This window comes from Oncorhynchus gorbuscha, linkage group LG11 (genome assembly GCF_021184085.1).
Source record: "Oncorhynchus gorbuscha isolate QuinsamMale2020 ecotype Even-year linkage group LG11, OgorEven_v1.0, whole genome shotgun sequence".
NCBI lineage: Eukaryota > Metazoa > Chordata > Actinopteri > Salmoniformes > Salmonidae > Oncorhynchus > Oncorhynchus gorbuscha.
Genome location: NC_060183.1, coordinates 55,375,055 through 55,401,978, shown reverse-complemented (window position 1 = coordinate 55,401,978; position 26,924 = coordinate 55,375,055). Strand labels below are relative to the sequence as shown.

At 43.9% G+C, this 26,924-nt stretch overlaps 1 protein-coding gene across 3 annotated transcripts; it reads right to left on the bottom strand.

Moving 5' to 3' along the window:
• Window positions 1-45: 45 nt before the first annotated feature.
• LOC124048952 (golgin subfamily A member 2-like) lies at window positions 46-26,236 on the bottom strand. Of its 3 annotated transcripts, none has more exons than XM_046370161.1 (27): window positions 26,102-26,236; window positions 24,574-24,714; window positions 22,545-22,613; window positions 21,740-21,901; window positions 20,402-20,445; window positions 20,027-20,090; window positions 19,712-19,774; window positions 18,340-18,420; window positions 17,714-17,752; window positions 16,244-16,306; window positions 15,650-15,743; window positions 15,370-15,476; window positions 15,126-15,184; window positions 14,803-14,944; window positions 14,618-14,707; window positions 14,105-14,212; window positions 13,857-13,944; window positions 13,517-13,653; window positions 12,389-12,607; window positions 11,923-12,036; window positions 8,977-9,201; window positions 8,522-8,710; window positions 8,139-8,352; window positions 7,833-8,003; window positions 7,480-7,586; window positions 3,017-3,209; window positions 46-2,881 (listed from the first exon to the last, which is right to left on the bottom strand). In XM_046370161.1, the coding sequence occupies exons 1-27, from the start codon at window positions 26,147-26,149 to the stop codon at window positions 2,619-2,621; spliced, it is 3,294 nt and encodes a 1,097-aa protein (XP_046226117.1). In that variant the 5' UTR covers window positions 26,150-26,236; the 3' UTR covers window positions 46-2,618. The 3 variants fall into 3 exon arrangements, with proteins under 3 accessions (XP_046226117.1, XP_046226118.1, XP_046226119.1); XM_046370162.1 differs by having other exon boundaries at window positions 7,833-7,997; XM_046370163.1 differs by lacking the exon at window positions 22,545-22,613.
• Window positions 26,237-26,924: the final 688 nt, after the last annotated feature.

Here is a 26,924-nt window from a genome sequence, read left to right as displayed (position 1 = left end):
AAACTCAGAGGGAAACTTGCAAGGATCCATTGACCAGATTCTGTCTACTTTGCTCAATCAGTTTTATTCAGGAGGGGAGAAAATAAATCTTACAGGAGAAATCACATCAGAAATGTAGTGTTGGAAGCTCAACGATCCTTCAACGTCCCCAAACACCCTACATTGCATTAAAACGGATTTGTTTGGATAATTATGCCTAATAAATACATTTGAATTGATTTAACCTTTGATTTAATACAAAGACATCACCCCTACCCCTTCACCTCGGCTGTGTGTCCAACAATTGCTCACACAAACAGACAGACAAACACTCTGGGCTGCTAGCAACACTACAAACAGCCATTACCTTTATTCCCACACCAGGCAGAATGAATATACTGTACAATATCTTACACAGTTACAGTATATACAGCTCCTTTACAACAGAAAAGTTTCAACTCAGTCTTTAAATCATCTGTTCAATCACACACATCCATTCAAAAAATAAACATCGAATTAGAAAGTTTGTGTTGGGGGGAGGGGGGGGGGATCAGTTGAATCTATTAGTTGTACCTCGTCACCGTCAAAATAATGGCATTTTAAACTATTTGAAAAGATTCTCTTGGTTTTACTACTCCCAAAACAAAAGTAAAAAACGTTAATGACAATATTTTTCATAAGCATAAGAGAATGCTAAGCCAGGAATTTAATTCAGATTGGGGTAACGGTCCATTCACTTTCAACAGAAACTGTCAAGTCCTACTGTGAAAAGTGTTGCGCTTCAGGGTGGAGATGGTTCAGCAACTAATGCAGACCAAGTACAAACACACACACCTCTACAGACCTGAAAACGTCCTCCACAACCAATACTTTCCTCATATCTGATTGAACACATTTCACATAGCATTATCAAAAACCACCTTACTATTTTTTCAGACTGTTTTTGCTTTTCATTAAGTTAGGGGTAATCAATTGAGTTATTAAAGATTTCCATTCTTGAATAAAAAAATCGGACATCGGTAGTCAACAAAGACACTACGGAAGCATCGAAATTCAAAATCAACAAATATGAGTAAACACACACCCCCATCATGGGAAGTTTCTCCAAAAACAGGAGGACCTTCCAATCAAACAGCAGAGCTTAACCCCCATTGCCTCTGCCTTGTGTTACTAGGATTAATACAACACTATATATACACATACCTGTACATCCTCCAAGTGTACACACACACACTCTCTCTCACTCGGTCACGTCAACACACAAGCTTCAGTCTCCATTCGTTAGCTTTGAGTGGAACCCTCAGCCCAGATGTGCCAAAGGGCACTCATGACATCATAGGGCTCCAAGCACAGAAATCAAATGCCTAGAATGGGTCTACCATAGAAAAACTACTGTCCAAAAAACAAGTGAGATGGGACAGGATTTTAGTAGATGCTCTATACAATCTTAGTGCAATAACCATGAAACTAGGGAGAAGAGACCACTTGCATTCAGATCATTAGGGATACAATTGAGATTGGATCATTTATCACAATCTCCATCCAGTCTCAAAGGGAGCAACTTCATATTAATGATATGTAGAGGGGCAACAAGCACAATGGAATTGAACAATTGATAAACAAGAGATGACATGAAAATGGGACATGAAATAAATAAACGCAGAGCAAACTAGGGGAATAGAACCGACTGGCTCATTGGCATAAGAGAAAGCACTACTGTACATGCATGTGTTCAGATTTCACTGTTTCCAAGAGGGTGGATAGACAAGGTAATTGTAGGGGAGAGCAGCCATGTGTCTACGTTCACATTCCTCTATCCTATGACGTCATTGTGTTCCCCTACTTAGAAATTAAGTGAACAATGCAAACTTGTGCCAAATGCTAGTGTCTTTACCAATGCTTTCCTGACTTGCTTTCTCCCCAGTTAGGTCAAGGCTCCAGCCTGAATTGATACTGAACTTCACTACTCCACCTGCTTCACTGACAACACACTACCTCCACTGCCATAGAACACACCAACACCTACCTAAGGCTGTGTATCAGTCTCCTTCCATTCATGACCAAATGCCTGAGTATGTCTTGTTGCCCATCAGTTGTCATGGAGGAAGAGAGACAAATAAATTAATTGAGACACAGCCCACAGGGCAAAACCAAGCCTCGTCTGTCTCCACTACCAAACACAGACTATCCCAGTTCTTCTCCAGAATCAGACACACATTGTGAATGAGGATACTGTGAGAGTAGTCCATGCACGCACACATACTATTGCTGCTAACTTCACTCAAAGCCTTCATTTCTCCTTCAATAGACAATGACTGAGGGGACAGAGATATTTTGTTGCATAAGGGGAGTGAGCAACTCCCAGCCTTAGTGTGCAGTGAATAATGAACTGCATGTGAGACCCGTCAAGGACTCAAATGGAGTGTGAGACAGCGTAAACAAACTCTCCAGAAACTTGAATTTGACGATGTCGGGGGGGAGAGTGCGCATGTGTGTGAGACCGTATACCCAGAAGTGTGTGTACGTGTGATCCTAGATGACCTAAGTGTGACGTGGTGGAATGGTGTGTGTGTTCAGAGATCCTTCAACATTGCCAGGGATCCAAACCAACTTTGCCAGTTGACTCCATAGTCTCATCATCAGACCACCAGGATCTTGACTTCGTCCTGCTGGTCAGGCCGGTAGAAGAAGGGGATGCAGGGATTGTCCCCCAGGAAGGGCACAGTGCGGGGCCCCTGGATCTCCTGGAGCAGCTGCATGATCTGCCTGGCCGTGCCATCCTCCTGGGGCCTCAGAGCCTGTGAATCTGGGGGGAGCCTCTGGACCAAGTCTGACGGTGCACTGTGAGGGGTATCACGGGTGGTGAAGTCAGATTCCATAGCCTTACTTAGATCCATAGACTCTGGAGAGAGAAGGGGGAAGGAGATGAGAGATCAGGGAAGTTAGTATAATGACTATCCATGGACTCTACAGCGGGAATGGAGAGTGTGTGTGTGTGTGTGTGTGTGTGTGTGTGTGTGTGTGTGTGTGTTCAAACCTTGTCTGTCCACAGCATTGAGCTCCATGTGTCTGTGTGTGTGGTGAGCCTGGACATGGTCCTCCCCAGCTGGCAGCAGGTCAGGGTTAGCTGTAGTGTGAGCGCTAGCCACCACCCCAGCATAGCGGCTGTACCACTCGTTCCTCTCACCCACCAACCTCATGACCAGGTCCTGCAGCTCTGCCAGTTTGGCCTGCATGGGCACAGAAACACGATCAAATGTGTACTTTCTGTGTGTGAGGACCATTTGCCAAAACTGAAAAGATATAGCTAGCTAACAACCTTTTCCACATGGAAAAGATGGTGGACAGTGACTTGCTAGAAAATCCCAGCTAGCTACAAGGAATCTGCCTTCCGAAAAAAAAAGCCTCTCCCAAGTGGGATTGACACCTACTCCTGTTGCCTGCTGCACTGCAGCTTGGATTCCACCTGGCGATCTGTTCACCGTCTGCCCTGGCCCGTCTCTCCATCTGGTACAGATAACCCGCCACTCACCCCTCTCTCCCAAGCTGTCACTCGCCTCCAGCACACACACACTGTTGGGGCGAGTGACTCTGAACTTACAATGGCTAGTCACAAGTCATTATATTTTTCTCTTGTGCTTTATGCTATTTGCCTAATGCGTGCTTTGTTGACTATGAACTTGCTTGTTTACCCAACCGTGGGACAGATTATGTTTGTTCCCACACACAGGACTGACTCTATTGGTAACACAGACTCTTGGCCTCCCATCCTATTCTATTCTAACCACCTCTCCCCGGCTTTCTATTCATGTCACCTGATGAAATTGCTAAACAATATGATCTTGTTGCCATCTAATGCACATTCAAATGTCAAAAATCAACACTGCAGAGCTCTCCCTGTCCTCTGCCGTGCCCTGATTATATTACTGCTGATGATATCTGGAAATGTGCAAGTACACCCTGGCCCATTTACTGTCGCTAGCCCCAAATCTGATTTGTGCTCTGATGTCTACTTCACCGATTTCTGCTCTCGTAAAAGCCTGGGTTTTCTGTACGTTAACACTGGAAGATAATTACCTAAAATTAGAGGTTGACCGAATATGATTTTAAAACGCTGATACTGGAGGACCAAAAAAAGCAGATATGAAAATCGGCCGATTTTAAATCAGTATCAAGCTAGTTAACCTAGTAATATCATAAACCATGTGTAGTTAACTAGTGATTATGTGAAGATTGATTGTTTTTTTATAAGATAATTTTAATGCAGGCTAGCAACTTACCGTGGCTCCTTGCAGCCACAAGGTCCTTTTAACGCAGCACTCGTGTAACAGGTGGTCAGCCTGCCACGCAGTTTCCTTGTGGGTTGCAATGTAATCGGCCATAATCTGCATCCAAAAAGGCCGAATTCCGATTGTTAAAATCAGCCCTAATATTGGTGGGTTCACAGCACCAATCCAGATGTGTTGGTCATTACCAAGACGTGGTTAAGAAAGTGTTTTGAACACTAATGTTAACCTTTCTGGTTTTAACCTTTTTCGGCAAGACAGATCTTCCAAAGGTGGTGGAGTGGCAATCTTTACCAACGAACACCTTCAGTGCTCTGTTGTCTCCACCAAGTATGTCCCCAAACAATTTGATTTGCTGGTTTTACACATTAAACTTACAAATAACTCATTGTTGACTATTGCTGGGTGTTATCATCCACCATCAGCACCAGCCTGCACCCTAAATGCCTTAAGCTCTTTCCGGGCCCCTTACACTAAGCCTGAATTTGTCCTGCTAGGTGACCTGAATTGGGACATGCTTAAACATCCTGACCAAGTCCTAAAGCAATGAGACTCCCTAAATCTCTCAGATTATTACGAATCCCACAAAATATGATTCCAAACACCCAGAAAAGGCTACTCTCCTTGATGTTTTCCTTACCAAGAATCCAGATCTAGCAACCTTTCAGTTACTGGCCCAACGCTCTAACCACTAGGCTACCTGCCGCCCCTAATGACCTTAGCGATCACTGTTTTACAGCCTGTGTTTGTAATGGCTGCTCAGTGAAACAACCTGTCCTGATTTGTCTAAGACCCTTCCCCCCAAAAAATATATGAGCAAGCCATCCTTCATGACCTGGCCTGTAACTTGGTATAGAACCAGCTTGATCCCCTCTGTCGAAGATGCTTGGACCTTTTTTTAAATAATATTTTCAGTGGCATCATTAACAAACACGCACTCAAAAGAAAAGGAGAATTAAAAACGTGTTCATCCCCTGGTTCGACCGTGATCTGGCAGAGTTACTCCACCTCAAGAATGCCATTTGTCAAATCGCTCGGCACACGCATACTCAGGCTGACTGGCTGTCGTTCAGGCAAATTATAAATAAGTGCAAGGCCAAAGTTAGTTACTTTAAGGAGCAGTTCTCTCTGTGGGTCTAACCCCAAGAAGTTCTGGAATACGATTAGACCTGGAGAATAAACCCTCCTCACATCTGCCCATGTCCCTAAATGTTGATGTGGTTGTCTGACAAGAAGCACATGGCGGAGCTCTTTAAATCACCACTTCATTAAGTCAGGATTCCTATTTGACTCTGCCATGCCTCCTTCCCCATCCAACATTCTCATCTCCCACTCCTAATGCGACTAGCCCCGATGCTCCTCCCTCTTTTTCCCTTACCTCACTACAAAGTGTATCCCTGCAGGCAGTCACGGAGTCAGAGGTGCTAAAGGGGCTCCTTAAACTTGACCCCCAAAAAAAACATTCAGGTCAGATGGTTTAGACCCTTTCTTCTTTAAGGTTGCTGCAACCTATCATCGCCAAGCCTATCTCTAAACTTTTCAAACCATCTCTCCTCTGGTTAGGTTCCCATTGCTTGGAAGGCAGCCCCGGTGCGTCCTTTATTTTAAGGGTGAGACCAAGCTGAACCTAACTGTTACAGGCCTATTTCCATTGCCCTGTTTATCAAAAGTGCTGGAGAAACTTGTCAATACTCAACTGACTGGCTTTCTTGAACTCTATAGTATTATCTCTGGTATGCAATCTAGTTTCCGCTCAGGTTATGGCTGTGTCATTGCAATCTTAAAAGATTCTCAATTATGTCACCATTGCCCTTGATTCTAAGCAATTTCTATTGACTTGGCCAAAGATTTTGACAGTAGACCATTCCATTCTTGTGGGCCAGCTAAGGAGTATTGGTGTCTCCGTGGAGTCTTTGGCCTGCTAATTATCTCTAAAAGTGTGCAGTGTAGTCAGAACATCTGCTGTCTCAGCCACTGCCTGTCACCAAGGGAGTACCCCAAGGCTCAATCCTAGGCCCGACGCTCTTCTCAATTTACATCAACAACATAGCTGTTGGAAGCTCTCTCCTCCATTTATATGCAGATGATACAGTCTTATACTGAGCTGGCCCCTACCCGGATTTTGTGTTAAACGCTCTACAACAAAGCTTTCTTTGTGTCCAACAAGCTTTCTCTGCCCTTAACCTTGTTCTGAATGCCTCCAAAACAAAGGTCATGTAGTTTGGTAAGAAGAATGACCCTCTCCACACCGGTGTGCTTTTTAACTCTGAGGGTTTAGAGCTTGAGGTAGTAACCTCTTTACAAGTACTTGGACGGCACACGGTCCTTCTCTCAGCACATATCAAAGCTGCAGGCTAAGGTTAAATCTAGACTTGGTTTCCTCTATTGTAATCTCTCCTCTTTCACCCCAGCTGCCAAGCTAACCCTGACTCATATGACCATCCTACCCATGCTAGATTACAGACATGTAATTTTAGATTGGCAGGTAACGGTGCATCGAGCAGCTAGACGTTCTTTACCATTCGACCATCAGATTTTCCACCAATGCTCCTTATAGGACACATTACTGCACTCTATACTCTGTAAACTGGTTCTCTCTGTATACCCATCGCAAGACCCACTGGTTGCTGCTTATTTATAAAACCCTCTTAGGTTTCACTCCCCCTATCTGAGATACCTACTGTAGTCACACACACACACACACACACACACACACACACACACACACACACACACACACACAACACCCGTTCTGCCAGTCACATTCTGTAAGAGGTCCCTAAAGCATACATATCACTGGGGGCCCTCTTTTCAGTTCACTGCAGCTAGCGACTGGCACGAGCTGCAAGAAAACTCAAACTGGACCACGTTATCTCCATCTCTTCATTCAAAGACTCAATCATGGATACTCTTACTGGCAGTTGTGGCTGCTTCGCCTGATGTATTGTTGTCTCTACGGTCTTGTCCTTTGTGCTGTTGTCTGTGCCCAATAATGTTTGTACCATGTGTTGCTACCATGCTGTTTTCATTTGTTGCTGCCATGCTATGCTGTCGTCTTTGGTCTCTCTTATGTAGTGTCGTCTCGTGATGTGTTTTGTTGCATATTCTTAATCCCAGCCCCTGTCCACACAAAAGGCCATTTGGTAGGCCGTCATTGTAAATAATAATTTGTTCTTAACTGACTTGCCTAGTTAAATAAAAAATAAAATCAAACCTTCATCTCCTCTTTGTCCTGGGCCAACATACTGATGTACTGCTCCTTCTCACTGTGTTTCTGCTTCATGACAGCTCTCTGGTTCTGGTACAGGGCAATGTACTCTCCTGGACAAACACACAATGAAGGAAAGGGATGACCGGTCACACTATGGGAATGAATGTGTAAGTGCATCACTGTGTGTGTGTGTGTGTGTGTGTGTGTGTGTGTGTGTGTGTGTGTGTGTGTGTGTGTGTGTGTGTGTGTGTGTGTGTGTGTGTGTGTGTGTGTGTGAAAAAGGGTAGTGGAGAGTGTGTGTCTCACTGATAGTGGCAGTCTCTCCAGACAGCTGTATAGAGGAGTGTGATTGTCACCTATAGTATCAGTCTCTCCAGACAGCTGTATACAGCGGTGTTCCAGCTCCTCTACCCTCTCCTTCAGGTCAGCCTTCTCCTGCATCAGCGAGGTGAAGCGGTGTTGGAGCTTCTCCATGGCAACACACAGGGCCTCGTGTACCTCCACTGGTACGCCCTCTGACCCTGAGACTAACACGGGGGGGAAACACCGGTCACACACTGCAATGGTAACACACTCAAAACTAGCATAGAGCTCTGAGAAAACAAACATTGGTCATGCACGTAGCACACACAAATATGTGCATGCACCTCTCCTCCTCTCACCTGTGTGTTCACAGTGACTGTGGTCATCATGGCTGTGAGTGTGGCCGTGGTCATGGTTGTGTTCATGGTCATGACTGTGGTGCTGGAACTCCATGCTGGGTGCTGCAGCCTGGTGACGGGCTGCAAGGTGCTGTCTCCTCTCCTCCTCCAGTCTGCTCCTCACCTCATCTCTCTCTGCCTCCACACGTGCCACTGCATCGCGCACAAACTCCTCCTGAGAGAGATGGAAGAGAGGATTAATTTTTTTTTTATTATAAAAAAAAATAAAAATATTGGAGACAATTATCTGAGAGATGCTTTGAAAATCCTCACATATGTAGTAGCATTTGGGAACAACAACACTAGAGGCCACTTAAAACCACTGATAGTTATTTTCTCCTTACCATCTCTTCCCGGCTCTCAAAGTCTTCTGGGATAGCAATGGAGGACTTCTGTGGGCTTTCTGGCAGGGATTGGCTCTCCACTCCGTCTCCCCGGTCTCTGGGGGGTGTGGCCAGGGCTGAGCTGTTGAGCAGCTCTGTGACTTCAGCCTTCAGCTGCTCGTTGTCTCTGGACAACCGCTCCAGCCTCTCCTGTATGGGGAGGGTTACCACAGCCACAAAGTTATAAACCCCACCCATTTCTACAATTTATCTTCTCAAAATCAGATTTTAAACCTAACCCTAAACCAAACACCAACCTTAACCCCACCACTAACCTTAAGCCTAACTTTTTAAGTTTTCATGAATTTTTACGATGTAGCCTATTTTGACTTTGTGGCAACTATTGACAACCAAGCCGGCCAGCCAGCGCAGCAGTAACGATGCATTATGAATGTGTGCGTGTCCCGTTCCCTGACCTGGTATTGCTCCAGCTGTTTGTGGCTCATTTCCAGTTGAACCCTTCCATGGGTCTCGTCATGCTGCAGCCGGTCCATCAGCTGGCTCTGCTGCAAGTACTGTCTGTGGAGCTGCTCCCGCTCAGATGCCAGAGCCGTGTAGCCTGCAGAGTACTGCTGTAGGTGGGCCACTATCTGGTCCCGTTGCTCCAGCAGTGCCTGGTACTCCAGAGACTTCAGCTCCAACTGGGGATGAGGCAGACGTGTGAGTGTGTTTGTGTGACAAATGTTGTTCCTGCAGCTGTTCACCACCTTAATTGGGGAGGATGGGCTCGTGGTAATGGTTGGAGCGGAATGGTATGAAATACATCAAGCACATGGGGTGTTTCCAAATCAAAGTATGCGAAACAGAGCACAGAGGGCACTTCTCGAATGCGTACTCCATTTGTACATATTTTGAAGCATGCATAGATGCAAGCTTCCATGGAAAGTATGCAAAGAAATGACATAACCACGTATAAAATGACATTTTCTTGAAATCAATAGCGGACATTACTTGAGTTGAAGTGAGAGAAAATACACTCCGACTTTGTTATTAAATGTTGCCTATTCACATCTCATATGTTGCCTGACTACAACATTTTATCTTGATATGTTGATAAATACATTCAGTGCTAATTTTGGCATGGTTACCTGCCTACAATACCCAGGTCGTAAGCCCATAGTAAATTAGAGCTAACTGGCTAGCAACTACTGTTAGCTAGACAGATAGCCACAAAGAATTGTTAGCTAGCTACCCATGCCTGTTATACTATCTTGTTAGCTACATTATTACGATTAACATATAGCTAGCTGATAGATATGAAGTAAAAAGTTTGCTTTGTGTATATCTTGTTTAGTCTCTTCTGACATTGTCCTGGCTAGAAGGAGGAAGGGTCAGTGAATGATTAAGTCCATAAGGTCAACTGGCTAGCTAGCCATGAAGAATTGACATCTACCTTGCATAACATTAGTTTAAGGTAATCTTTCTAGCTAGATTATGATTCAGATAGTTAATTCAGAAAGTATTCAGACTAGGGCTGTTGCGGTGACTGCCACACCGGCAGTCATGAAGGCAAACAAATTCCACGTGACCGTTTAGTCACGGTAATTAGGCTTCTCCAAGCTCTGATGCTGCTGATGTTCATTAGTAGCCTATCAAACTTGCTAACTGCCTGGTACTAATCACTCTGACATCAATGCAAATGTCATCAAAAATCTAATAAAAAGCTTAATGAGAGCTCATGAGGCGCAACATTCCTATAGGCCATGCAATTACATAGTGGCCATCACTCTGTCTATAGGCTATTAAAAAAGGGAAGGATCCCATCAACTTTCTGCTAGGCCTAATATATTTCACAACTTTCCTAATATTAAGCACATTGTTTATCTTTGCAACAGGATTATAGCCTCATGGCTGGCATGAAAATGAACCATGGGAAAAGCGTCCTCCATTCGCAATTTAAGTGCATAGATGAGATGTATTTTTCCCCTGCTGCCCGTTTCGTGGACAGGTGCATGATGATTGTCCATTCTAAATCAAAACTCATTTCACATATATTATATGTAAAGACAAGATTAAATCAAGAATAGTCTGATGGGAGACTCACTGTTCTTCCCGTTCCTATTACTTGTGAATGATCACTTGTAAATTATACCCAGCATAAGGGAAAGAAACAATGGCTTCTTTTTGCAAGTTTTTCAAATCATAGTCACACACCTCATGTAGCCTTACCCATAGCCCTATATGTTTTGATAAGGTTTGTATCACAACTAAAGTGTCCAAACAACTTCTTCAAATGAAGCACATGAATCCGCTTTAGAAGGAGTGTAGAGCCTAAGTGGTAAACAGAAGCAGCGTGTGAGTTTCATGTTTGGGGAAGATCATTTTCACCATAAACACTTATAATAAAAGCATTAAATGCATAAATCGCATTTGTGGTCACTTTTGATAATGGTGTTTTCCGCTAATGGAACATTTGCACTCGTAGCCTACTACCATGTGCACATTGCTGTGCTTATAATGTGAAGAAAGACGCCAAATTGTTTATCATAACTTAAAGCTGGTTTTTTTTGCGTCAGCCACATTGTGTAAAACTTTTTTTTTGATGATGATAGTGGTTGGATTAATTTGATATCCATCGCATCCCACAACTGTCCCAGACTATGTTTGGAATATTTATTTCTCACACAGAATAGGTCAATTTTTGTACTATGGGGGATTGTAGATTGACATAGGCTAGTGATTTTACTGTTCGTTAGGCCTACTACTCAATGTTGGCTGATGAAAAGTCAAATGTGGACAGTTCATCCAACATGCACCTTGGAATTGGATAAGGATGCGTGCGTCCCCCTATGTGTGCGTCTTCACTGGTAGCCTGTGAGAAAGACCCGATCACGTGATGGAGAGCCATTTGAGAGGTGCTTAGGAGCGTGCGGCACTCAGGGAGAAGGGCACAATGGCCACTGGCCGCAAAAAGCATGGACATTTTTTAGGTTGCATTACGGCCACACAAAGGGGATGCCGCCGTTAAATTGTGAATGAGAGACTGATGAAGTGTGTGCAGCCTGAGCAAAAAACTAAGCCGAGCTTATGCCTTCTGTCATCATTAGTCGCATCATGCAGCCTTACAGAATGCAGTCTTTTGCCTCTATTGTTGCCATTGTCCTGGCTGGAAGAAATGAATGGGGAGATGCAGCGTGAGGTAATACAGTAATACAGCTTCTCAAATTAAATGTTTTATGCGTCCTCACAAGAATATACTCAAGAACGTCCTCGGAGAATGCACTTGGAGCATGAGTGTGGAGCACAGTAGTATGCATAGAGAAACATCCATGGTTTCCATGTGTTTGATGCCATTCCATTCGCCCTGTTCCAGCCATTATGAGCCGTCCTCCCCTGAGCAGCCTCCACTTGTGTGTCCCTACCTGTTCCTTGAAGTTATGCAGGTCCTCCTGTAGTTGTCCCATCTTGCGTCCCAGCTCCTTCTTGACGTGATGCTCTGACTGCAGAGCAGTGGTCAGCTCCATGTTCTCATTGGTCTAGGATGGCAGAGAGAAATTCAACACAAGGCAACACCCTTGTTATTCTAACATGTCTTATCTTACTAGCACTGACTTTGCTGATAGTAGCTTATTGAGGAAAAGTTTGACTTTCTATGATTGTGATATTTGGTTGTCTCACCTAGCTACCTTAAGATGAACTAAGTCGCTCCGGATAAGTGCGTCTGCTAAATGCCTAAACTGTAAATGTGTGTGTTCTGAATGTGGCTGAATGAGTAAAAACCATGTTTCCAGTTCCACCCATTTATTTTATCACCAACCAAACTTAGGCAGATTAGTGAATACTTCAAATAAGTCAACAGGACAGTAAATAGGTAATATTCATCCTTACCAGTTTGACGAAGCCGTTCTGCAGCTCAGCCAACTGGTCTTTAAGGGTGCGGTTCTGGGCCAGGGCGCGGCTGATGGTGGCCTTGTCGCTCTGCACGTCCTCCAGCATGCGCCTGCGGTCCTCTGCATCCTCGGCCCCGCGCTCCGCATGGCGCTCCAGCTCCGAGAGACGGGACTCCTGCTCCGAGCACATACGACTCAGCTGCTCGTTGTCACGTAGCTATAGCAAAGGAACGGGATGAATAAGTGAGATTTTGCTTGTGAGACTATAACAGGGAAATGGTGTCCAGGATTTGGTTCCAGGCCGGCACCAACACCAACCATGTCATCTACAAGACCCTGCTAGGTAAAGTCCCCCCTTATCTCAGCTCGCTGGTCACCATAGCATCTCCCACCTGTAGCACACGCTCCAGCAGGTATATCTCTCTGGTCACCCCCAAAACCAATTCTTTCTTTGGCCGCCTCTCCTTCCAGTTCTCTGCTGCCAGTGACTGGAACGAACTGCAAAAATCTCTGAAACTGGAAACACTTATCTCCCTCACTAGCTTTAAGCACCAACTGTCAGAGCATCTTACAGATTACTGCACCTGTACATAGCCCACCTATAATTTAGCCCAAACAACTACCTCTTTCCCAACTGTATTTAATTAATTAATTTATTTTGCTCCTTCGCACCCCATTATTTTTATTTCTACTTTGCACATCCTTCCATTGCAAAACTACCATTCCAGTGTTTTACTTGCTATATTGTATTTACTTTGCCACCATGGCCTTTTTTTGCCTTTACTTCCCTTCTCACCTCATATATAGACTTGTTTATACTGTATTATTGACTGTATGTTTGTTTTACTCTATGTGTAACTCTGTGTCGTTGTATCTGTCGAACTGCTTTGCTTTATCTTGGCCAGGTCGCAATTGTAAATGAGAACTTGTTCTCAACTTGCCTACCTGGTTAAATAAAGGTGAAATAAATAAATAAAATAAAAAACCATAATGCATCTTATTAGTCAAGGCCTTGATGAGACAGGGAGTGTTCAGAGTGTGATATGCACAGTGCGTGTTATTATTCACTGGTAGTGTGTGTGTGCGTGCGTGTGTGTGTGTGTGAGAGAGAAGGAGAGGTTATCACCTGGGCCTGGAACTGTGTGTTGAGAGAGTCTCTCTCCTGCTGCAGGCTGCTGAGGGCTTCCTGGAGGGCCAGTTCACTCGCTGAGGGCCCTGAGGGCTGGGGATCTACCTGGGCCTCTCTCTCATGGGACAAAAGGACTGGGGAGGAGAAAACAATCAGTTCATCTCCCTTTGAGAACCTTTTTCTCCTTTCACCAACAGTACATTGTACTTTCCTTATGGCAATACAAATCCTTTCATGATAATCATTGACAGGACGAACACAGTAAGCTTGTCCTTGGTAGAAAGCTCTTCTGAGAACCACGGATGTGCAAAACAAGGAGGGTAGCTGTGTGCCTCACCTGCAGCGTGCTTCAGGTCTGTGATGTGGGCTTCTAGCTCCTGGATCTGACTGATGCTCCTGTCTCTCTCCTCTGCTACTAGTGTCACCTGCACAGGACACACACACACACACACACACACACACACACACACACACACACACACACACACACACACCCCAATCAACAACTTAAAGTATTTCTAGCAATCCGTTCAGAGGCTATGCCAGCTCTATAGGTTCTGCTAATGGGGTGGTAGCATAGTGTACCTGAGAGAGCAGCTGCTCTGTCTTGTCCTTCCATACTCGTCCCTCCTCCTGGATCTGCTCAGCGTAACGGTCTCTCTCTGTCTGCAGCTGGGCCACCGACTCCATTAACTATAAATAATACCAAAAGACCATTAACACAATGGCAAGGTGCTAAAACATTAAAGAGAGGCATACACCCGTTTGTAAATGTCAGTTAGAGCGTTGGGCCAGTAACTGAAAGGTTGCTAGAGGTTGCTAATCACAGAGTCGCAACAGTGAAAAATCTGTCAATGTGCCCTTGAGCAAGGCACTTTATCGCAATTGCTCCAGGGTCGCTGTTGATAATGGCAGACCCTGACCCCACTCTCTGAGGGTGTCTCAGGGTGAGTTGGGATATGGAATAAACATATTTCCAATTCAAATAGACAATTCTAAGCAACCACCAAATTTGATTATAAATGTGTGGTCATGAATCAGTTCTAGGTGAATTCATCCCACACAATGCGCTCGCATGCACGCACACCCCCCCCCTACCTGAGCAGTGTGCACCTCAATCTTTAATTTATCCTCCAGTAGTAACTGCATCTGCTGGTTGGCACTGGGAGGCCCTGACTGACTGGAAAACTAGGAATAAAAGAACAAGATAATTGAACAACTGCAAAACAAATGATAATGGCAGTGTGTATGGAGAGTGTGTGTGTGTGTGTGTGTGTATCTACCTGTTGCAGCATGACGTCAGCCATCTCCAGTCTCTTGCGCAGTTCATCCAGGTCCAGTCTCATAGCACTGTTCTCACTCACCTTCAGCTTGAGCTGCTCTGACAGCTCTGACCTCTGCTGCCTCAACTCCTCACTCACACTACTGCACAGGGACGGAGAGATATAGGAGGGTCAGGTTGGAACATACACAGCCTCTGAATTGCCTAACCTACTCATGGTTTCCACTAAATTCCTTTTCCTACCTAGTCCACAAAGCATACAAGGGAATATGATAAAAGGCCAGCCATTTAGTAGAATGGTAGCATACTGCAGGTAAGACTTACTTTAGTCTGTACACCTCTAGCTTCAGGTGGTCTCTCTCTCTCTCCATCTCTTTGTTATGCTGCACAAGAGAACAAGATAATCATATGTAACGCATTACTGCAAAGCTAAAATCGAAACTCATCGCTAACGGCATTCAAGTAACTGTATCAGAATCAGTCCGGTGTGTTTGCGTGTGATAATGTAAATTACCTTCTCACACAGTTTCTCTCTCTCCCTCTCTGTCTGTGTGTGTGTTTAAGTTACCTTGTCAAACTGTTTCTGTTGTGTGGAGACGGAGGACAGGGTTCTCTCCAGCTCAGAGACTCTCTGTTTGGTGGCCTGGAGACGGTTACTCAGCTCCTCAGCCTCTCCTGAAAACACATCAGCAGCTTACTGAGCACCAATCCAAATAGATCAACTCTCTCTCACCAGCCTCCCCTGAAAACACAGCACATTACTGAGAACGTTCACATACACACATTGATATTCACACACATTGATATTCATACATCCTCAGACTCACACAGGGTGTACACACACTCACCCGTTTTCTGGCGGGCAGCCTGCTGCGTGTATGACAGTGCGGTCTGCAGCTCCGATTTCTCCGACACCAGGATGCCGATGGTCTGGATGTGGACCTAGAGAAGAGGATGGACAGAGAGACAAGCAGACGATACAATCTTAAAATAAACAGATAACCTTACATAGAATCATTCAATTGGTGTCATTGCACTGCATCATCCCCGTCATCTATCAAATCAAAGCTTTGTTTCACTTGGAATGACGAGAACACATTTTGTTCTGTGTGTCAGTGCGTGCATCCCTGGGTAAATAGGCTACAACACATGGTGTATGGGCTCTTAAGACAGATGCATAGCACATATCTGGAAATGCAGAGTGAAATGAGAAAATTGCTTTTAAAGGTCTTCAAATGGATTAAGAGAAGATGTCAGAGGATGTGTGTCACAGGAGGTCGGTGGCATCTTAATTGGGGAGAACGGGCTCGTGTTAATAATCTGGAGCAGAACGGTATCAAATACATCAAACACATGGTTTCTATGTGTTTGATGCCATTCCATTCGCTCCAGCCATTATTATGAGCCGTCCTTTCCTCAGCAGCCTCCACTGTTGTGTGTACCTGTAATTGTTCTCGCATGGCTCCTTGCTCCCTCACACATTTCAGTTCAAACTCCTTTCGCTCCTGATCAAAGAAAGCACAAACATATTGCATTCATCCACTGAGGAGAGACACTGAAGAATAAACGCAAAATAAAACCATTTCAAAGATTTGACCGAGTTACAGTTCATATATATGTAAATCAATTGAAATAAATTCATTAGGCCCTAACCTATGGATTTTACATGACTGGGAATACACAGATGCCTTAAAAAAAGGTAGGGGCATGGATCAGAAAACCAGTCAGTATCTGGTGTGACCACAATTTGCCGCATGCATTCGAGATCCATAACCTTTGAAATATTGTTGGTCAGGCTGTTGATTGTGTAAATTGCTGAATATTGGCGGGAACTGGAACACGCTGTCGTACATGTCCATCCAGGGCATCCCAAACATGCTCAAATGGGTGACATGTCTGGTGAGTATGGAGGCCATGGAAGAACTGGGACATTTGTAGCTTCCAGGAATCGTGTACAGATCCTTGCGACATGGGGTAGTGCATTATCATACTGAAACATGAGGTGATGGCGGCGGATGAATGGCATGACAATGGGCCTCAGGATCTCATCACGGTCTCTCTGTGAATTCAAATTGCCATCGATAAAATGCAATTGTGTTTATTGTCCTTAGCTTGTGTCTGACCATACCATAACCCCATCATGGGGCACTCTGTTCACAATGTTGACGTCAGCAACTTCTCGCCCACGTAACGCCATACACGCAGTCTACCATCTGCCGAATACAGTTGAAATCAGGATTAATCCGTGAAGAGCACACTTCTCCATCAAAGGTGAGCATTTTTTCGGTTAAAATTCCGAACTGAAGTCAGATCAAGACCCTGGTGAGGAGGATGTAGATGATCTTCCCTGAGAAGATTTGACAGTTTGTGCAGAAATTATTTGGTTGTGTAAACCAACAGTTTCATCAGCCGCCTGGGGTCATGGTCTCAGACAATCCCGCAGGTGAAGAAGCCGGATGTGGAGGTCCTGGTGTGACGCGGTTACAGGTGGTCTGCAGTTGTGTGGGAGGTTGGATGTAGGCATATGGTAGAGTAATGAACATTAAGTTCTCTGGCAACAGCTCTGGTGGACATTCCTGCAGTCAGCATGTCAATTGCACACTCCCTCAAAACTTGAGACATCTGTGGCATTGTGTGACAAAACTCCACAATTTAGAGTGGACTTTATTTTGTCCCCAGCACAAGATGCACCTGTGTAATGATCATGCTGTTTAATCTACTTCTTGATATGCCACACCTGTCAGGTGGATGGATCATCTTGGAAAATGAGAAATTCTCACTAACTGGGATGAAAACAAACATTTGAGGGAAATAAGCTACATTTTGGGGATTTTCTTTCTTTCAGCTCATGACACATGGCATCAAAACTTTACATGTTGCGTTGATCTTTTTTCCAGTATATTTATGCTCACCTTTTGCAGCTGATCTGTGAGCTCCTGAGATTGCTTGGTCTGTCAAACAAACAGGACAGGGGGCAATCAGTGACATCAGCACCATCCACAAACCTCCACTATCTACACCAAGTCAGTCATCTAACCAAACAACAAGTCATCTCCTTTCACTCTTCAGCAGTCAAATACCTATTGAGCACCTCCCATTTACAAAGCAGCACAGAAGCTTACTAGCCTAGTCAGTCGGGTTGCGACGGTTAGCAAGCTAGCTCCAGAAGAAATATCAGTGCAGTTGGTCTATTATTAATGACTGACAAAAACATTCCCTCATTTCATTCATTGTCGAGATCATGGTGAGCATGTCAAAGCTTAGTGGTTACCAATGAGAACAGTGCAGGGCAAAGAAATTTGTGAGATGAATAAACAAAACCATGCATGACTTGATCAACTGACTGACTGTGCTGCCACTCAGCACAGCTGCGGTTTAGCCAACGTGCTAAGTGTTACGTCATTCGTTTCATGCTAGTCAATTTGTGGCCAGTCAGTGTACCTGGTGTGGTATGAGTCTTGCTATGGGGGCTGTGAGGGGTTATTTGCAGAACACCCAAAACCCAAGCATGCGCACACACACACTCACACACTCTTACCAGCAGGTCTAGCTTGGTACTGAGCTGAGAGTTTGTTAGGTTGCTGGAGTCCAGTGCGGTTGCCAGCTCCTGGTTTCGACTCTGATGTGTGAACATACAACAACAACAAAAAGAGGGAGTGAATTGAAGTGAAATAAATGAAAAACAGATGGGAGGTGGAGAAATAAACAATAATTCATTAAAGTGAAAGTAAATAAGACTCTCGGTCTCCTTCAGGGATGTAAAATGTGAAAAACCAACAAAAATGGCATCAGCAGGTATTTGGTCCTACTAGTAGTTAGTGAGGTAATACAGTGAGGACAGGGGCAGCTAGCAGAACATTCAGTAACACATGTACAGACTGGAGTGTGTAATGTAATGTGACAAACAGTGTTCTCACATGACCTCAGTATCTCCAGATGTCTACATAACACGAACTACTCCAGGTTTCCCTGGTTAAATTAATCAAAGCTTGATGAGTTGGTTATTTGAATCAGCTGTGTAGTGCTAGGTCAAAAACCAAAATGTGCCCTCACGACGGGCACCAGGACAGAGTTAGAACCCTGAACTGCACAACCACAGTAAGAACATCAAAGTTCCTAATGTGATCTCAGCCAATTTAACAAGTTAGAAACTAGTAGTCACTATAACATGTTGTAACACCTATACGCCAGCTCCAATCAAGGCTTTGGAAAGATGCCTGAATTTTATTTACTAAAAGAGAGAGTCCATTCTCTATATAGATTGCATCAAACTGCAAGGTAATCTAACAGGTCTGAGGACTATTACACAGGACAGAGATATGACCTGAGAAGGAGAAATAGAGTTCCTCTGCACTAAACTGTATGTATGCAGGGCCTGGGAAAGGTACAGTAGTGTTGCCTGGACAGCATTTCATTTGTTCTGTTCTGACTGTGACGATCTTTCAGATTGCATTGTTGTCTCAGCTGTGCAACACAATCTAAGTTATAGTCATTAGTCAAGTCTATCACTTGCTGTGTGTGCCTGTGTGTGTGTGTAACCCGAGCCTGGACGCAGGGCCGGAACAGGCAGAGGGGTCATGTGAGCTGTATGGCCGAGGCCAGTCACATTCCTGCATAGAGAGCAAGAACGGGGGGATTGTGAGAGGAGAGGATGGAACACCTCTACATAACCTGGGGCAACACACACACAATATTTCTCTGGTGTGTGTGTATGGAGACACATTGGACACAAGGAGGGGAGTGAACATCATGTACTGAGGCTGATTCAATAGGCATGACGCTTAACAAGGGGCAACTTCAAATGGGGATGGGTTTGTCTGATCAGGATAAATAATGGATTGCATTTTATAGTGCTTTTCCCTGTGTACTGGCCATGATAAGGGGGCAACGTGTGGTGATGTGTCACTTACCTCCAGTTCTTTTTCATTGGCAGGCGAGGGAACACCATCTCCATTTACATAGGTGGTGGATGACTAGAATAGACAGGAAAGAAATAAGATAAGTCAAACCACAATAAAGCAAGCTTCTCAGAGCCAATGAGAGCATCACAAACAGCACTCCTGATTATGCAACGCACTAAACCAGGAGCAAGCAAATATCCAAACCAAGTAAGATAGAGTATCATTGGGAGGGGCTTGCAATTAGCCGACGTGCATTTATCAGTGCGTCGACTGCAGTTTATAAGCCTAAGTTCTCCTTTTTGTGGCTATAAAGTACACGCATACCCCAGAGAGCAGTCCGTTGAGCTGCTGGGAGAGCTGCCGCAGGCTCTCTGTGGATGAAAGGGGTCTGGTCACACACACACACACACACACCACACACACACACACACAATTAGCCCAATGTTACAGTAACACACCAGTCTTATTGAGTAATGGAGCATTCAATATGTGACAAACTGAACTGCCAGCCTTCATAACTGTGCTACTTATTCTGTGTGTGTGTGTGTGTGTGTGTGTGTGTGTGTGTGTGTGTGTGTGTGTGTGTGTGTGTGTGTGTGTGTGTGTGTGTGTGTTCAACAGCTGCAGGCGAGGGGGGTGTGGGCTATGGGGGAACATTCTGAAGAGGAATTGTGTTTGTGTGTTGACTTGGTGACCCACCTATTCTCATCCACATGGTTTTCATTTCCGTCAGGGGTGCAGTTCTGTGGCAGAGGCGAGAGAGAGGAAATTGCTTTGATTGGAACTAAAAAACATCAAAGCAAGCGACATACCAGGCCAAACGTATTCAGACACAATGAACACAAGTTAGGCCAATCCATCCCTTGTACACGGTTCAAAATGACCACTCATTAATGAGTGGAGAGAGAGGTGGTCACGATACCAGAATTTTGACTTCAATACCAGATTTCGTATCAAGATACTCGATACAATCACGATACCAAGGGACAAAAAGGCATATTAGCCAAAGTCACAGAATGACACTTGATCCAGACAGATCTTTCGAGTTCAGTATCAATACATTAGAAATGTAAGATTTTGGAATGCATGCATAATGGATCAATTATACAATCAATTTGACTTTGGAAAAAAATTAACTACATAAATGATTAGCCTTATTTGAATAGTGAATCTAGTCTATTGATAAACTGGGTAAATCAAGACGTAGTCTAGGCCTATTTACAATATAGGTGAATGCATAGTCAATTGGAATGTGTGCATGCATTGAGTTATTGCTTGTTTTGGCTGAATTCCTGGGGATATAGATGAAAAACAATTTGGGACTTACTTTACATATCAACAACATTAGCGCAGAAGAAGCAATCTTTTATAAAGTGTGCGCTGTCTCTCTAAGATCCATGACATTCACTCACACACTAAGAGGCTTGCGCAAAGATGATCTTGACTGGGAGAGAAATGAGTCAGGCGAGAAAGTGAATGAAGAAAGTTTTTGGTGATAATCAGCTTTGAAATAAACAAAATGTTGTGCTATGGTTTGCATATGATCACAGTCAAGGTACTATGATAGTGAGTTGATGTTTGCTTCAGCTGTAAACTAGCAAGGAAAGCTACAGGTATCTTCTTGCATTGGAAGGTGTTCTAGCCTGTAATGGACATTGTTTTGTAAACAGTAATTAACAGTCGTTTCAACATTTATGCATGCCGTGTTGCATTATTCAAATGTGTTCATTTCTGTTCAGTGAGCGATAATGCAGCCCAGACTCCCAGTAGTTCCTCAGGACAGGCTAGAAATGAGTAAGTGGCACTGGCATGGCGCGATAAGGGGACAACAGCTGCGCTAATAGACAGAGTTGATTATCTATTAAGATCAGTAGATTATGTGAAACACATTTGCCAGAAGTATTGATAGTAAAAATTCTAGGACCAAACTGTTTTTCAGGTTCTAGTATTGAAAAAGTACAGAATATTCAGTATACCTTGCAACAGTAAGAGAGAGAGATGGAGACAGATAGAAGACGGTGGGAGGGAGGGACACACCTTCTGCATGTCAGTGTTGTGGGCGTGGCTGACACACTCAGGGTTAGTAGCAGACATAGAGCTTGCAGGGTTAGAACCAGGGGAGCTGCGTCCTGCCTCTCCGTTTGGGTCCTCCAGTAGCTGGGTGACAGGGGACCTTCGCACCTCCTCATCAACGTGGGCCTGAGGCCACAATACACACAGACATTACTTTTCAGTGCTCATCCAGAGATTGTGGTTGAAGCAATTTGGAAACATACAAAGGAAACATACACAGGAAACATACACATGTCCACACCATTCTAACCTACAAAACAAGGTACAGTCAGGCAGCAGAATCACAACACATGGATGGACAATCACACACATTTTGTTTTCACTGATGGAAACATGCCAGCATGATAAATAAAAATAAAAAAAAACAATTGGGTCCAGATGTTAAACATGCAAAACACACAGATACTACCAAATCAACATCACACCCCTGATGGACTGACCCAAAACAGAACTAAAAACAGTTAGCTAGGCTTTATCCTAGCATATTCAGAATAAATCAACAAATGGCTAAATAAATACAAAGCACTTCTCTCCCTGTAGAGAAATGGCTACGATGAGCAACCAGTGACCATAGGGAATAGCATGCAGGAGAGGAGAAAAAAAAAAGAGGGACTGAGACAGTAGGGAGGGAATGGGACCGATACACAGAGCGAGATCAAGTGAGGTAAGTAGAGGGCAAGAGACAGGTGTAAAAGAATAAAAAGGACAAAAGAAGAGTGGGGGAAGAGTAAGAGAGAGAGAGAAAAAGGCAGGAGGGAGATAAGCTCACCTGGCTGTTGCCAAAGGGAGGCAGAGCTAATCCATTGGTCTGACTACGAACTTTCAGAATACTCTGAATCTATGGGAGACGGGAATGGAAGGGTAAGAGAGGGACAGTGAATGAGCTAATGAGGGAGGGAGGAAGGGCATTGAAAGAGAAAGATTTGAAAGCCCACAACCTGCAGCTTCATTGCCAGACAATGTTAGCGGCTGACTCATCACAATCAGTTCCGTCTCTAGAAGTATAGAAAAGATTTGATTCTGTGATAATGTTCCTCTAAGAAAATGACTGTCATTGTGACTGACTGGCTGGGAGCAAAGTCTTTACCGATGCCAGAAAAACTAGTTTCACCATGGGAAGGCTAGGGCAGAAGTTAAAGCAAACAAATACTGCAAAAAAGATCCAGGAACTACAGTGCATTCGGAAAGTATTCAGACCCCTTGACTTTTCCACATTTTGTTATTTTACAGCCTTACTCTAAAATGGATTTAAAAATAATAATGCTCAATCTAGACACAATACCCCATAATGACAAAGTGGAAACAGGTTTTTATTTGACAAATCTAATTTATTAAAAATAAAAAAACAGAAATAACTTATTTACATAAGTATTCAAAACTTTTGCTATGAGACTCAACATTTAGCTCAGGTACATCCTGTTTCCATTGATCATTCTTGAGATGTTTCTACAACTTGATTGCAGTCCACCTGCGGTAAATTCAATTAATTGGACATGATATGGAAAGGCACACATCTGTGTAATAAGGTCCCACAGTCGACAGTGCATGTCAGATCAAAAACCAAGCCACGAGTTCGAAGAAATTGTCCGTAGAGCTCCGAGACAGGATTGTGTCGAGGCACAGATCTGGGGAAGGGTACCAAAACATTTCTGCAGCATTAAAGGTCCCCAAGAACACAGTGGCCTCCATCATTCTTAAATAGAAAAAGTTTGCAACCACCAAGACTCTTCCTAAACCTGGCTGCCCGGCCAAACTGAGCAATTGGAGAAGGGCCTTTGTTGGGGAGGTGACCAAGAACCCAATGGTCACTTCGACAGAGCTGGGAGAACCATCCGGAAGGACAACCAGCACTCCACCAATCAGCAACGCTCCCCATCCAACATGACAGACCTTGAGAGGATCTGCAGAGAAGAATGGGAGAAACTCCCAATATAGGTGTGCCAAGCTTGTAATCATAACTAAGAAGACTCAAGGCTGTAATCACTGCCAAAGGTGCTTCAACAATGTACTGAATAAAGGGTCTGAATACCTTTGTAAATTTATTATTTTATACAAATGTTTTTGCTTTGTCATTGTGTGTACATTTATAAGGTAAAAAAACAACTATTTAATCCATTTTAGAATAACAAAATGTGGAAAAGGCTAGGGGTCTGAATACTTTCCGAATACTCCCTATATAATTATTATAGTAACCATCGCCTGTCCCTTACACCCCCGACATTGCTATGAAACAATTGCCAATCTGATGTCAGACTAATATGATTAAAAGCACATTAACATAATAATATTGATTTTAACCAAACAGAAGGGTGTGTGTGTTAAGATGCAACGTCCTGACGGGAAAACAAATTGACAGAGCATGATAGTACTTTCTTGCCTGACGAAGACACGTCCTTTGGTCACTGGAGCATAGCTGCATTTTACATTCCATGATCTGACATATATGACAAACACTGACAGTACACTTGCAAATGGCTGCACTCACACACGTGAAGTGTGCAGCTGAGCTGGAACATTAAATGTGATTCCAGAGCAGAAGTATCAGACTGCTTTCTTGCAACATCTCACTTTGTTATTGAAATGCAAATAGCGTGAAGTCAAATCTTGCAAAGAAGCAGTGGAGCAGTGTGCATGAACAGTACTCAAACTCATCACACACACACACACACACACACACACACACACACACACACACACACACACACACACACACACACACACACACACACACACACACACACACACACACACACACACACACACACACACACACACACACACACAGCTGGGTGACTCACATTGTCTGTAGAGTGTAGGTCAGCCGAGGGTGTGTCTGGTTGGCTCCCTCCCTTCCTCTTCTTCTTGGCACCTGGTCCTCCTCCTCCATTTCCACCCCCTCCTCCACTGGCAGGAGAACTCTTCTGCTGAAACTCCTTCAGCTGCCCGGCACAAGAGAGGAGGGGAGGAGGACAATGAGAGCTCTCAACTGTCTGGAACTCACATGTTTGCTAGGCTAAGCACATCAGCAGAATAATTATATTGCATAGAATGTACAGGGAGCCTTGGTGTGGCTTACAATAATGTGAATATTCAGAAGGATCCCATATGATTAGACTACAGTATGAGCAGTTATTCCTGGGTATGGTATCACTGGTGTGGGTGACAATGTAATGAGTATTTAGAAAGATCCAAAACTGTCCAACAATATCTTACAGCATAACCAATTGCTGCAATAGCTGAAGGTTGAGGAAAGTACTTTTTAGTTTTTAAATGTGAAATGAGAAAACATCCCCCTTGCACAAGTGGGTTTGTTTTTAAATGTGTAATGGTAGAACATGCGCCCGCCTGCACAAGGTTGTGCTGTGACAGCTGTCATGAGACAAATTAGAGAAACTCCAAAGAGATAAGAATGCCATGTTAAATTCCTCAGTTGGATCTCAACAATAGTATGTGGTTATCACCATGTCGAAAGAGATAGTAGGCGACACAAATGACTTGAGCAAGACAACTGTTCTTCAAACAAAATAGCTGGATTTGATTAGGAATCTATATACAATATTTCTAGGTAGCTAGCTACTGAGTGACAAAACAGAGACAGGGAGAGGAAGCGTCTGCTGTAAAACTACCCGTCACGTTACTCTTCACTAACACATTGCTTCCTGTCAAACATAACTCAATAGATATAACTAAGCAAACGTTTTACTTAGCCACGGTAACATTATCTTCAGTTTGCCATCTCATTAACCATATAAACGTTAGTGACACTGGCAGGCATGCATTCCTATGAAGTTATAACGCAGCTAGCTAACGTACACAAAGTGACAGTAAGAAAGTCAAAACAAAAGAACACCCCATTATGTGTAATATTGTGTTAGCTAGCATCAATCATCTTGTGCCAACTGGATCGGTACTACCTGTCAGTTCATTGATAGTTAGCCAACGTTAGCGAAATCACTATGGTTAGCTAACATGAGCAAACGTAAACTGGCCAATTGGATTGATACAACTACAGAAGGTTTGTACCTAGGGAGCAACGCCATTGCAAAGTTTACAAGTCCCTGCCCGGTATAAATTGTCCACATACTCTTGCTACTTAATGCTACGATTAGAGGCCCAAGGTAAGCCTCGGTATTTCGTGCGCACGAACAGCCACAACAGGAGGATGCGAGTTGGGTTGGGCGACTGCAGACCGGTCCGAGGACGTGGAATGTCAACATCATACCGGTTCGTGAAAACTTGAAACTACTGACAACTCGAATCCAGAACAGAGTAACGTTTGAAAAAAACTGTTATATTCGCTGTGAAATGGGCAATTCAAATGTGTACCTTTTTCTTGGCTGCGGCGAGTTTAATTTGCCTGCTCTGGTCGGCCATCCTTCCTGTCCGGTAGCGAACCGCACCACGTCAACAATTTGGGAACAGTCGGTGACGCGAGAAGGTATCTTGCCGCTAGGGGCGCAACAGCTCCCTCGGGAATACTTCAGAAGATGTTAATAACTAACCCAAAATAGTGGGCAGAGCCAGTGAGATCCTACTGACGCGTTCTAGCATGTATTTGCATATTTTCGCCCTTACACAGCTAAACACCATTTATTTTAAACGTTGGCAAAGAGTAAAGTACACGCTGTTTATAACAGATTTCAGTTTTGGAAACAGTAAACTGTATTGATATAAGCTAACTATCAATGAACTGACAGGTAGCACAAAGCTAGTTAGCACAATGATTGACATTACATAGAATGGGGTGTTCTATATTTACACTTGCTTACTGTTAAGACCCAGTCTCTTTTTCAAGGGAGACCTGGCCAAGAAGGCAGCAACAATCAATACATTATAGAATTAAATCGTATAACAATACATGATCCAGCCTATAGCCTGTATCTCAATGTGTGTGAAACGCTTGATAGTGTATGTGATGTAGAGGCCTACTTTCTTGGGGACCTGAATATTGACTGGTTTTCATCAAACTGTCTGATCAAGAGAAGCTTCTCACTGTAACCAGTACCTGTAATCTGGTTCAGGTTATAAAACAATCTACCAGGGTGTTTACAAACACTACAGGAACAACATCATCCACATGTATTGATCACATTTTTGCTAATACTGTAGAACGTTGTTCTAAAGCTGTATCGGTAAGCATTGGACGCAG

Bases quoted from the DNA above. Each gene is read 5' to 3' on its own strand.
- LOC124048952 (XM_046370161.1), bottom strand. From the start codon at position 26,149: ATGGCCGACCAGAGCAGGCAAATTAAACTCGCCGCAGCCAAGAAAAAG. The intron at 20,446-21,739 runs GTGTGTCCCTCC...CCTCTGCCACAG, and splicing joins ACAACACTGACATGCAGAAG to AACTGCACCCCTGACGGAAA. The intron at 14,213-14,617 runs GTAGGGGGGGGG...TATTATTTATAG, and splicing joins TTGAGGTGCACACTGCTCAG to TTAATGGAGTCGGTGGCCCA.